The sequence below is a fragment of the Prionailurus viverrinus genome, chromosome D2 (assembly GCF_022837055.1).
Source record: "Prionailurus viverrinus isolate Anna chromosome D2, UM_Priviv_1.0, whole genome shotgun sequence".
NCBI lineage: Eukaryota > Metazoa > Chordata > Mammalia > Carnivora > Felidae > Prionailurus > Prionailurus viverrinus.
This window is the reverse complement of record NC_062571.1, coordinates 56,166,618-56,179,727: the sequence shown is the minus strand read 5'-3', so window position 1 is coordinate 56,179,727 and position 13,110 is coordinate 56,166,618. Positions and strand designations below refer to the sequence as shown.

General features: G+C 49.7%; 1 protein-coding gene across 1 annotated transcript in view; it reads left to right on the top strand.

Moving 5' to 3' along the window:
- The window catches only part of TLL2 (tolloid like 2), a 121,665-nt gene that overhangs the window by 89,878 nt on the left and 18,677 nt on the right, over positions 1–13,110 (top strand). Inside the window, exons 10-13 of the mRNA XM_047826440.1 lie at positions 1,245–1,347; positions 8,211–8,327; positions 9,339–9,484; positions 9,904–10,099. Coding sequence (XP_047682396.1) covers positions 1,245–1,347; positions 8,211–8,327; positions 9,339–9,484; positions 9,904–10,099 — 562 coding nt within the window. The remainder of the gene's footprint in view (positions 1–1,244; positions 1,348–8,210; positions 8,328–9,338; positions 9,485–9,903; positions 10,100–13,110) is intronic.

Below are 13,110 nucleotides of genomic sequence, written 5' to 3'. Positions count from 1 at the left end.
CGAAAAGAGCTGAGAAATGATGGAGCAGGGACACTCTGAGCACAGAAGACATGGTGCGGACACCCTACATGGCGAGGCTTGATGGGAGTGAAGGGGGACGCGCCTGAGCTCTGCTCTGGGCCATCTGTCAGGGACGCCCCAAGCTGGAAGGGTGGCAGGTTTGTGGGAACAGCACCTGTGTGCTGAGTCCACAGGGCCACTCAACTCCCTCCACTCTTTGTGGATGGGGGCATCCACTGAATGGGCTCACCATGTCCATGAAGAGCTGAACGCTCTTTCCTAGTCCATCTGAAGCCCCAGCTCCCTGGCCTTCACTCCTCCTCACCCCCCTGCCTCTTCATTCCAGACACACAAACCACAACCTGCTCTGATGTACAGTACCATTCCCCAGACGTCTCCTTGCCTTTATTCATGTCAGTCCCTCTCACCAAAACGCCCTCTTGTCCTGTCTCTGTCCACTGGGCCCCTATTCCCCTTAGGTTAAATGCCACCTCTTCTGAGATGCCTTTTCCAGTATCACCAGGCAGCATTTATGTCTCCCTCCTTGGGGCTACAGAATTCCCTTTTCTGTCCATCCGTCTCTTTTCAACATTTGTTTCAAGAGTGCTCTAATTGGCCTGACGCATCTGTGCTCTCTGAGCTCCCTAAAGGCAAGAACCCTGTCTTGCTGATCTTTCTATCTCAATTGGCCAACACAGACAGGCACATAGTGGGTGTTCAGCTAACAACGGTGAGATGAATGAATGAACAAACGAACGAACGGACTAACCATAAGAAGGCTATTTGAGAGTGAGGTCATGGCCGAGGGGACACTGCTCACAGTGGTGTCAGATGTACTCAGGCTAACCCCAGGCCCTTTGGAATGATTGATGATGTTATAAGATCTTTCCGTATCTCTGAACTTCACTGACCCCTTACCTCCTTCTAAATCCCCAGTCTCAAGGCATCCTGGCCCATCTTTTTAATGCATCCTGTTTTCTATAAACCACCTAGTGACTTCAAAAGCTCAAGCTATTCCCCAGACAGAACCAGAGGACCCATCTCCTCTGTTTACTCCCCATCCTGCTTACGGTTTATTATTTAATGTCACAAGGTTTCCTGTGTGTCCTCGTGAGGACACTCCTACTGTGGTCTCAGAGCGCTGTATGCTAACGGGTAATGTGAGAACACTGGCATGCAAGATGTATCTTCAAAACTCCTCGGGCTCCACGGCCACAACTCACTTTTCCGGTAACTCTTTACAGATCGTCCTAACCTTCACCTCCATGGATTTGTTTAAAAGCCGCCTGTGCTGGTATGACTATGTGGAGGTCCGGGATGGTTACTGGAGAAAAGCCCCCCTGTTGGGTGAGTTGACTTTAGAAAGCCCTGGGAGAGGGGTGATCGGCTTGTTCTGCGGGACGCTGTTAATGTGCGGAGGGGCCCGTCCTGACAGCAGTCACGGGAAGCTCTCAAGAGCCCGTGTCGTTGTAAAACTCTGAACACTCCACCTGGCAGCACGTGTTAAAAGCTTCTAGGACTGAGACCGCCCTTCAACCCGGCAGTTCTACTTCTGGGAATTTATCCTAAAGAACCAGTGAAGGAAGCGTGCAAAGTTCTAGCGATGGGGATGTTCACTGGAGCGGGAAACATGGAAAACAATTTAAATGTTCACCAGCAGGGGTTAGCTGAGGCACTGGTGACACATCTTTCCCGTGGAAAACTATCCAGCCACTAAAAATAAAGTTGGAGGTGACTACTTATTGATACAGAAAGGTGTTCGCTGTGCATTGTTTCACAAAAAGGTGTTCCCAACTGGAATATGCCGTTGGATTCCACTTTCATAAAAATCCCTTCATATGTATATTTTGCAGGCTTTGCAAACTCAGATGCCCTTGGAAATAAGGCACACCTGAGTAAGATGGGGTTGGCATACTAAAATAAGGAGTGGTGGGGAGTGTGGCAGAGTGAACAGTGAATATCTTGACCCAGATTATTCAAAACAAAATTATTTAAAACATGTGTAGGTTGGATTCAACTGGAGGAAGCCATTTTGTGATCTACAGTATAAATATCAAGTGGAATTATAGGCGTAAATAAATAACAGTGGTTATTTCAGGATGATGGAGTATATTTTTAAAAATTTATTCTGTGTTCCTGGTTTAGCTGTATTTTCTAATTTTTCTACAGTAAGCATGTATCCTTTCTGGGAGATGCACGGTGCATGAACTCATACGTGAAAAGGGAGCTTAGACCTTTCAGTGGGAGACTGTGGGCAGGTGGCATGAGATGAAAGGTCAGTTCATTCAGGACTGGTTACAGAAGAGCCATGTCCCGTGGGTGACCCAGAAAGATGAGTGTATAGAGAGCCTATGGCATCGGTGTCCTGGGAATGGACAGAGGGACTCATCTCACTCAGAAATGACAGCCATGGTGGACCCAGAGAGAGAAGCAGATTTGCAAGGAGCCGGATGGAAGGGTTTTGGCTGATAGTGGGGCTGTTCTCATTTTTAGAGCAGTCCCAGGTGAGCTTCCGGGTTGCCAAGGCTAAGCCCTCAGTGAGATCTTTGTCCCTGGCATATCCTCATGTGGGCGGAACAGCCACACTGGTTATGCTGTGAATGGCTGGCCTGGGCGTGAGCTGCTGTTGGGACAGCAGACCAGCGATGGAAACAGGAGGGAAGGGGAAGAGCTAAGTTGGGGAGTTAAACGGTCAGACCGAGCCTGACTTCACATCAGATTCCGGGTAGGTCGGAAGAGATGGGAGCAGAAGGTCTGAGGGGCCTGGCAGATATCAGGCTCTGTATGGCCACAAGGTCTCAGCCAGGCCAGCTTTCATTGGGAAGAGCACACACGCCCCTTCTATCCAGAGGACCACGAGTTGAAATTTCCAGAGCTACAGATGGATAGGAAGTTGTGTCTACTCGTGCTGAAGAAAGCAGGCTCTGAGTAGGGGTACCAGGTTACCCCCATTAGGAGGAACCAGTCGGGGAGCGTACAGTCTAGGTGGGCAAGCCAACCATGGACACGAGTGTGTATGTTGTAGGACAAATGGGTTTTGTCACCCGATGGCAGGGTGGAGGCTGCCTGTCCTGCACTCCTGCTCCCTCTCTATTGTGACCAGATGCGGGGTATGCCAGCAGCCAGAGGGAGGTGTGGCTTTACAGGTAGCTCTGATTGGGCATGGCGGGGGGGGGGGGGGGGGGGGGGGGAGAGAGAGAGAGAGAGAGAGAGAGCATGCGCACGTGAGAGAGAGCAGGGCATTCTGGGTAGCAGAAGTTCCCGAACCTGGCTGAACATCAGCATCTGCTGGGCAGATTTCTGTGAATACAAATCCTTGGGAAACTACCGAGTCCGAATCCCCATGTGTTGGGTCAGGAAATGCTCCTGCTTCCCTATAAATGTATGTGCATGTGTATGTGCGTGTGTACTTGTTTAATACCGCACACATAGAGAAGGGACTGCAAGGGGGAAGGTGTTTACCTCTGAGAAAGGAAGCCCAGAAATGGTTTGGTTTGTATACTTCTGGATTGTTCTACATCTTTTACAAGAATGCACTCAGGTAGAATTTTATAATTAAGATAATTCAAGGGGCTGTGTGGGAGGATTTGGGATGACAACATGGAATCACAGACCCCTTAACCTGGCAGGGATCTTAGAGTCCCTTATCCCACACCTTTACCAGGAGAGCACACGCTCCGCGAGTGTGGACCAACTTGCTAAGTCCACACAGCCGGCTAGCGGATGAGATCAGACCAGAACTCAGATGCCCTGGTCCTGGGGAGTGGGGACTGGGGACTGCTGAATCTGAGAAGGGTATCCCCGTAGGACCGTCAGATAAAATGCATGATTCATTGTTTATATGAAATTCAAATTTAACTGGCTTTCCTCTACTTTTGTTTGCGAAATCTGGCAACCCTAAACCCCACCAGGAACGCAGTAGACTCGGAGGGCTCTGGAGAAGGAAGCTCTCGGTTACTGAAGTTCCCTAGAGAGGGCTGAGACACGCTCCTGAGACTGGGCACTCGCAGACGAATTTCCAGTGATTTCCTTTTCTTGAACTTGAAACAAGAATTTTCTCACTACAGATCCTGGCTACAGTTTCATTGATTAGATGGGCTTTTTGCCACTCTTTGTTGTCGGTGATGGTTTGTTTTGTTTGGGTTATTTTGGGGGCTCATATTTTACACACTTTCGCAGTGTGAGTGTGTGTGTGTGTGTGTGTGTGTGTGTGTGTGTGTGTGTGAGTGCCACAGCCAAGGCATGGCCCGGTGCCTGTAACCGTCATTCTTCGTTTGCGGGAATTCTCCTCTGCCAACTATTTGGCCTGCTCTGATGTTTCCGAATGCAGCCGTTAGTGCACTTCTGTGTTTGGAACAAGTGCATTGTGTGGGCCGAACTGGTCCCTGGGAGGGGTCAGTGCCATGAAATCTGCTGGGAGGAGGCAGGTCAATGCCCCTTTGGCAGGAGGGAGAGCGGATTAGGGCGGATTGTGAAAGTATGCATCTTGCTCTGAAAAACTGTGCGTTGCATATTTTCCCAGGGCAGTGTGTGAAAACCCAGGCATAATGGATGCATAACTTTTTATGAATGAACCCTTTATGACTCCCCGTGGAGCCCACTTGTAGTGTCCTCATCTGCATTTCCTCTTCTGGATATCCTTATTAAACTCCTCCTCCAAAGCCGGGAACCAGATTCCGTTGAGGAATTTGACACCTTTTCTGAGTCCAGTTTCTCCCCAGCCTGTTAGTTTTCTTGGAAAGGGGCTGTTTGGGTCCCACTTTTTCACAAAGTGATTAAAGAGAAATGAAAGTAGAATGGGAGCATGTCATGGCCAGTTGGAGCCATCAAATTGAGTTTTCAGTTTCAGGGGTCACTTATGAGATTACACCTGAAGTGGGGAGGAACGTGGCCGCAGAGAGAATTTGCCCAGTGATTTGAAACACTGTCCTGCTAATTGGATCCCCCTGCCTTATTTCTGCAGGAGGAATTACTCTGACAATGCACTTTTGTATGCAGAACTGTCTTTGAGTATTCTGTACCACCTCACTGCACACAAAAGCCCTTTTTCCCCCTTTCCCTGAAGTGGGGAGGGAGGTTCAGAAAGGCCAGGCTGGCCAATCAGTGTCGCGTGGCCCTACCACCGGGGCTCCCTGGGCAGGGGCAGCCTCTCAAGTGAGCAGAAATGACAGCGTGAGTCAAACAGCCAAGCCCGGCGTCACCACAGACTTGCTTTATGGTTGGAGGCTTTGATCTATCATTTCTAAGTGTCCGTGTCCAAACTGGGAATGATGTTTACATTCCCAGAGAGCAGATTTCATGTCTGTTTACCCAAAAGTGTACAGTGTTCAGAATCACACCTTAACAGAGAAGTTCCTCTCGATGATGGTGGCAGTGGTGATGAAGAAGGTGAAATTGATGATGAAGGTCAAGGGCTCAGACTGCCAAGGTTCAAATCCTGCTTCACTTGCAACTTTGAGTATAACTCAAGTTGAATGTAACTCGACTCAAATTCTTCAACCCTCAGTTTGCCCATAAATGAGATGAATAATAAACAGTCCCTAATTCAGAGGGTAGGGGGAAGCAGTTAGATCATCCACGCAAAGCGCTGGGGAGAGGGTCATGCTCAGTAAAAAGGGGCTTTCATTGGGACCGTTATGGCGAAGATAAGAACGTGAAGGAAATGGGCAGGGGACAAAGTAAAGGGTTCTAGGTGAGAATTACAAGGTGATTTGGGGAGAGAAGTTACTTAGGAATATTTGTAACTTACCCCACCAAGCCTGGCTTTGCCAAAGCAGTGATTCCAACCCCCTCCAGAGTAGTGAGTGAGTAGACCCAGGTTGTCCTGTGGCCCAGCCGTGGGTGGTTCATCTCATCCAGTTACGTTCTTAGGCAGCAAGGCAGACGTGGGAAGTTCTTCTCTTTTTTGGAAACAGTCCCCAGTGGCTGTGACAGCTGGGGTTTTAAAAGGAGAAATTTGGACTTGAAACTCAGTTTGGTCAAGAAGGAATTCCTTTTGTGATCCCACATTGTTTAACTGCTGTTCAGCAGCTCTGTCTCCTCACTGGTAAGCAGTACTTACTTGCCCATGCTTATGTGTTGTTTTCCAAGAATTAATTGACACTAATTGGCCATGCCAGAGTAACCATTACTGAAAATTTATAGGCTTCTGATGGAGTTTTCCTTGCCAAATTCTTGGCAGAAGTCTCAGCTCATCTCACTTGATATTAAGCTCATCAAATCCAAAAAGCTGCAGGTGGCCAGAATCGGAAGGAAGCAGAAGGAGATTAGCAACTTCTACCCCATGTCTCCCCAAAGAACGTGTCCACAGTTGGCCATCAGGAAACGTCCATCGTAGCCTTTATTCCTCCCTCAACCTCACTCCCCCATTTCTCAGAAGGGCAAAGCATAATTATAACTTCAAGTGGTTGATGCAGTGCTTAATATGGTGCTGGCAATAAGGGAGCACCTGCTAAATATCTGTTGAATAGACATAAAAAATATTGAGATATCAATCACATACTGTATGATTCACCATTTAAAGTGTACAAGTCAATGAGTTTTAGTATGCTCACAGAGTTGTGCAACCAACCATCACCATAATCAAGTGTAGAACATTTTTATCACCCAAAAGAAAACCCATACTCATGAACAGGCACGACCTCCCATTTCCCCCATATCAGATGGATTTTTGAGCGACCTACGCAGTCAGTGCTTGAGAGAACCATGGTTTCCAGTCCAAATAGACCTTGACTGGTCTGTGTTGTGAACTGATCAGTACAACCCAGCCCATGTCTCACCCTATTCCCATCCCCACCCTTGCCATGGCTGCTATCTTTACACAACATTGGGAATTATAGGGCCAAAGATTACCATACATTGGGAAGTCACGGCCTTCCGCCTCTTCCTCTGTGAAAGATCCAAGTATCAGACTCATACCCAAGTGTCAGAGAAATACGCATGTATTTGTATTTTTCAATAGCAGAATTTCAACGGCAATTATGAGCCCCTCTCTATCAGGTAGGGGAAATTAATTTTGGTCAGTTTGTGTTTTCTTCCCCTGAGGTGGGGGTGCCAGTAAGGGGTGTATACATGTGCCACGGCACGGTGGCAGGGGGGGCATCCGTACTGCCATCTCAGTTGGCATTGCTGAGCGTCCTCATGCCTGTCTGGTCTCCAGTCCTCTATCTGAGCAAAGAATCCTCAGTGGCTGCTGTGCCTCCTTCTTGTCTCAATTCTAGGCCAGTTCAGATTGGTGCCAAGTCCATGTCTCCCTAGAAGACATTCAGTGGGTGATGTCCTATGGCTCCCCACATCCTCTGGGCTATGGGAAGTTCACTTCCATATCCCTTTGCCTGAAGAACTCTGCATGCCTGTCTCCTGGCCTAATGTCTGGATGAGCCATGTACACACTCCTGTTCTGACCCCCGGTGGGGCATGGGGATCAAAGATCTTGTCGCCCTTCCAGGCTCTGCCCAGGGACTGGGGGCGCAGTCCTGTCCTTCTCCCAGACCCTCAAACCCACTTGAGGTCTCTATCATCCTTTTCCATCCAGGGTCTTAGCGCAAGGTGGGACAGGGCACAGGGTCCTTCCAAAGCGTCCCTTGTGCCCTCTCTAACCCTCTCCTCCCTAGTTCCCTCACTCATCTATTTTAGGAATCTTTCTAAGACTACCAGGATGGAAACATGTGCTCTTACACATCGTGTGTTCTCCCAAGTCTTTGTAATTGTGACTGGGCTTGGGAAGTTCAAAAGCCAAGAAGGTTTGATTTTTTTTTTTTTTTTTTTTTTTTTTTTTGTCATGTGTTCTCTGGCATCTCTTCTCTGGGGCGAGGAAAGCAGACTGTCTTCCTAAAGGCATGCTCTGCCCCCAAAGAAGGGCCATATATGTAGTGGGAGCCACCAGGGGAGGGAAGGCTCATCACTATCTGGGACCATTATCCCGCCACACCTTCAGCACCTGGGTGGGACCCACCTGGCAGAGGAGGGGTGCCTGAGCTACACTCCGGGGACTTGGATTGATTGGAGTCTGGCATTTTCTTGAAGTCAGCCTGAAGGGGACACATAGGCCCGGTGACTGCTTCCTTCCATCTGTGACTCCTGCATGTGCTGCAGGAGAATCGCCACAGCTAGGGTTACCGCTCACCTCGAGGACGTTTGGAGAAACGCGGCCTCGTGTCTGTAAGGAGCTGCTTGCTGCGGCGGCCTGACCCGTCTTCTCCACTTCCCAGGCAGGTTTTGTGGTGACAGGGCCCCGGAGCCCCTCACCTCCACGGACAGCCGGCTCTGGGTGGAGTTCCGGAGCAGCAGCAGCACCTTGGGCAAGGGTTTCTTTGCGGTGTACGAAGGTTTGTTCACGGCAGGGGGGGGCTCTCGTTCCACCTCTGACCTTCCCACGCGGCCCGCTGTCCCTCTTGCACCCACGCACGCGTGGCAGCCGCCAGAGCCGTGAGGGGTAGGGGCAACCACCGCAGGGGCCGGGCTGAGGATCCCCAGGTCCGCAGCTGTGCTCACGTCACGACAGGTGTCGTCCGCCTGTCACCACCCGCTGGACTCCACTCCAGTGGGGCTGGGGAGCGTGTCCCAGGTGTCGAGCCCTGGGGAAATGAAAGCAGCCTCTGAATAGCTGTGTGAGCCCGAGAAAAGAACCTGACCTCTCTGGGCCTCTGTTTCATTTATGAAAAGAAGACTTTGGACAATATCAGGGTATTTACAAGGACACTTTTTGAAAGGGCCTCTGAGGCCACCCTGGTGATCGAGTTGAGGGAACACATAGGTCTGGGCTCTAGGCGGCTGCCACCAGGGCATTTCTGCTTCAGTTTATCCCACCTACTGGGTAAATTGTAATTTTGCAGACACCAAAATTTTGTTTTTATAAAAGAAATAACGTGTGTGTGTGTGTGCGCATGCGCGCGCACGCACGCGTGCAGGTGCGGGTCCCTCCGCACCAGCAGTCCTCTGCTCTCTACATTAGAATCCCTTGGGGACTTCAAACATCACAGCTGCCTGGAGCACCCCCCTCCCTTCCCCCCCCCCCCCCCCCCCGCCCCCAGACACACTTGCATCAGAATTTCTGGGGACATGGCCCCTGCTTCCACAGCTCAAAAAATGTCCCGGGTGACTTTGATGCACAGAAAAGGTGGAGAACCTCTGCTTTGCAAGGTTATTTTCTTTATATGAAAAAAATTCAGAGTTGCAAACAAATGAAATTGTGCCTTTCCGGAGGCACAGTCTTGGTTGGCTGGAAATGAAAATGTTGCCAAGTGGAGCCACCTAGTGGTGATAAGTGGCCATGAATTTCCTTCCTAAAGGTCTGACCAAGGACCCCATTCCTTTTCTTCCCGATTCTCTTTCTAAAGCTACGTGTGGGGGAGATATTAACAAAGACGCTGGTCAGATTCAATCTCCCAACTACCCGGATGACTACAGACCTTCCAAGGAATGTGTCTGGAGGATTACGGTTTCGGAAGGGTTTCACGTGGGGCTTACCTTCCAAGCTTTTGAGGTGAGTACTGCTCAGGGTTTCTTCCCCAGGAGGAAGTAAACATAAACTTCTGCCAGACACTCTGTGCTCTATAAAGACGGGTTTCCACTTTTTTGGTTGAAAACAGGAACCGAAGTCCGTTTCAAGCTCACGGTGCATTGTACCTGGGCATTTGATATCAAAATCTTTGCAGGCTTTGAAATTGTCTCCACCGCCTTTCTGATGGCTGCCTGGGTAGATGGGGGGAAGTAAAAGTCTAGGAGGGGATCCCAGGATGTTTTGTAGAATCGCTCTTCCCTACTTATCATCTCTTAGTCTGCACAATTTGGTCCACCCTAGACTAGATTTTTGAAAGTGCTATTTCGGTTCCCTTCTTACATAAAAAACCTTAAAGCCAGACCATCCGTCACCTTTCACATTGCCTCTGGTTCTCTGTTTAGATTGAAAGGCATGACAGCTGTGCATACGACTACCTGGAAATCCGCGACGGCCCCACGGAAGAGAGTGCCCTGATTGGCCATTTCTGTGGCTACGAGAAGCCGGAAGATGTGAAATCGAGCTCCAACAGAATGTGGATGAAGTTTGTGTCCGATGGCTCTATCAATAAAGCGGGCTTTGCAGCCAATTTTTTCAAGGGTATGAATTAGCAGTTTGTTTCCATTTTTAATCACAGGAAGAGGTATTGCCCCCCTGGCCTAAGAATCATAAAACCCATATGGAACCTTAGCGTCAAACAAGGCTCCCTGCCGGGAGAAGGCGGTGACCCATAGCGGAGCTGCCTCTAACAAAGTCCGCCACGGACTCAGGAGCAGGAGCAGCCTTGGCGTCGAAATTAGATTTAGTAAGTTTACAAGGTCAACTTAGTGAACCTTAGGGAATGAGCATTGATAAGAATAAATATTTGTGCAGTCAGTCTCATTAACTGAGCACCTACTGTGTGTCAGGAACTGTGCAAGGTACTTGGTTTACAGGATGTCATTGAATAACCCTTTGAGTTGGGTTTGGATCACGTTTGGTTAGAGTCGAGAAGGGTTGCTTGGGTCACTCAGCTAAGTGGTTGATCAAGAATCCAAGCGCAGTCTGACCCCTAAGCCCCAACTCTTTCTGCAGCACTGTTTTACATTCCTCGGTGTGGGCCAGAGAGGCAGCCTCGGTCTTCAGCAGCCGAGGCACCACCCCCAGCCTACAAGTCTACCCTCAAGTGGGTCAGGGTGGGGAGGACAGTGAGGGGGTGGTGCTCAGGGAACAAACCTCCATGGCTGCGTTGCAGTCTTCATGAAAGCAGACCCAGAATGCCATGGGAAGACCAGCTTTCCTGGCCCCGGCAGAATGGGCTTCTCAGGGCTCCTTTGTGTGGGCAGGTCTTCCTTCTCTGCTCTCGGGGACCTCCTGGAAGCCCCTCAGACCACACTCTCAAAGGGAAGCATGGATACTCCCCAGCACATTGTGATCGGGCACCTGGTGGCACACCAGCAGCCACTGAGTGGTGTTATCTAATCCACACCTGAGATCCCTTGATGCGTGGCACTATTCACATCCAGTAGGAAGCTGCTTTCCTCTCCCTCCCTCCTCTCCAAGGACTCCTGGCTGTGCCGATCCAGAAATTCCGGTCCCTCTCTTACTCCCACTCTCCCCATCTGCCCCCTCTTTAGCCCTTTCTCCCAGATTCTGTATAAGTGGACAGGTGTCAGATAAACCCATTTCAAGCCGTGCACCCCTGAGCAGGCAGCTCTTTGTCCTTTATTAGAGTTCAGTTTTGTTCTCTGTCAAACAAGGGGAAGAAATCTGCCCGTTTTACCTAACCGGTGGTGAAGCCCCAACAAAATGATGGCTGTCGAGAGACTCCACAGGCTGGAAAGTGCCGCACAGATACGTGGGATTCTTTTTCTTTTGTCTTGAGGCATCTGTGAGAGCAAAACCCAAGCAGAAACAGAACAAGAATCGTAATGCTTTCCATAATGGGAGGAAAAATTTAATCAATTCTTTCCCAAGCAAAAAAACCCAGGCCACAGCAGGTATAATTCAAACGCAGCTCAAGCTTGTGGTTGAGATGCCTGGAACTTCGCAGTCGGTACCCAGCCTGGCCCGGACTGCGTGTGACTTAGCAGCAGCGACGCTCGCTGGGTGGCCTTAAGCAAGTTACACAACCTCTCTGAACCCCAGATTTCCACTTCTACAGATGTGTTGTTGCAGAGCTGACAGGGGAAAATGAAACAGTGTAAGCAAATGCACGTGGTATAATGTTTAGACCCATGCGCTGCCTTTGCTAAAGAAGGAGTCTTTGAAGTGGTTATTTTTGTCTCTGGCAAAAATGACATGACAGTTTCTTCTTGCCAGGTATCATTTTCTTGCTGCTGCTGTAACAAAGTCCCGCAAACTCGGTGGCCTAAAACAACACGAGCTTGTCATCTGGTAGTTCTGGAGGTCGGATTTCCTTGCCTCTTCCTGCATTTCTTGGTTCAGGTGCCCTTCCACCTTCGAGCCAGCACTGGCCACTTGGGTCTTCCCCCTGCTGTACCGCAGACCTCTGCTTCCACTGTCACATCTCTTTTTCTGACCCTGATCTCCTCCCTCTTTCGGAAATAAGACCCGTGTGGCTACAGTGGGCCCACTCAGATAACCCAGGATAACCTCCTATTTCAAGATCCTTAATTTAATCATACTCCCAAAGCCCTTTCTGCCAAGTAAGGTAACAGATTCACAGGTTCCAGGGACTGGGGCATGGACAGCTTCGGGAGGCCTTAGTTTGCTTACCCCATGTCACAAATGATTACGAGGCTTTATTCTACCTCTGTCCTTCTCCTCCTCTGACTTTCACCCTGAGCTCTGTAAGTTGGGTGCTGGGGAGTCGGAAACCCACGACCCACCCACACCTCATTCCTGGTTCGGTGAGGCATGTTTTTGAGAGGACCAGCTAAGGCTGGAGTGTAGGGTTACCAGATTTACCAAAAATGGGGGGGGGGGATGCCCAGTTAAATCTGAATATAAGATAAAGAATGATCCTTTAGTATAAGCATGTCCCAACCATTGCATACCTTGCTGAGAAATGGTAAAAAATGTTCATCTTAAATTCAAAGGTAGTTGAGCATCCTGTGTTTTTTTTTTGTGTGGCAACCCTCCTGAGATGCCAATCAACGCAGTGGAAAGGAGTGCTTCCTCTGTGATGCTGCACTGGTTTGTGGGGGACCGAGCTGGCTCGCTCTCAGTACCCACGATAACCAGCTCCATTTGCTGGTTAGAAGATACCATCGTCTTCTTCTTCCACAGTTAGCCATCATTCAGCAGCCATCAAGCCATGTGTCAGGTGCTGTGCTGGGGGCTGGGGACACAGGAAGGCACAGTCATCCTCAGGAGCTCAAGGTGGTGAAAGAGAACCGCAGGCAAATGGGTGATGACACTGACCATGGACGTGTGGACCCAGGAGGCCCCCAGCCTGGGGGGAGGGCCACATCGCCCCGCCTCACACTTCAAGGGCATTTCACTTCTCGGCTCGCAAACGTCTTTTTTAGATGCCCAGGAAGATGTTTACTGAGGCCCGTCTACACTGACTTAATGCACAGGCCCGGCTTGATGTCTTCTTGATGTCAGTGAGCTTGACTCTGAACCTGAAAACGGGCAGCAGGATTGCTGGAAACCTCAGAACACTT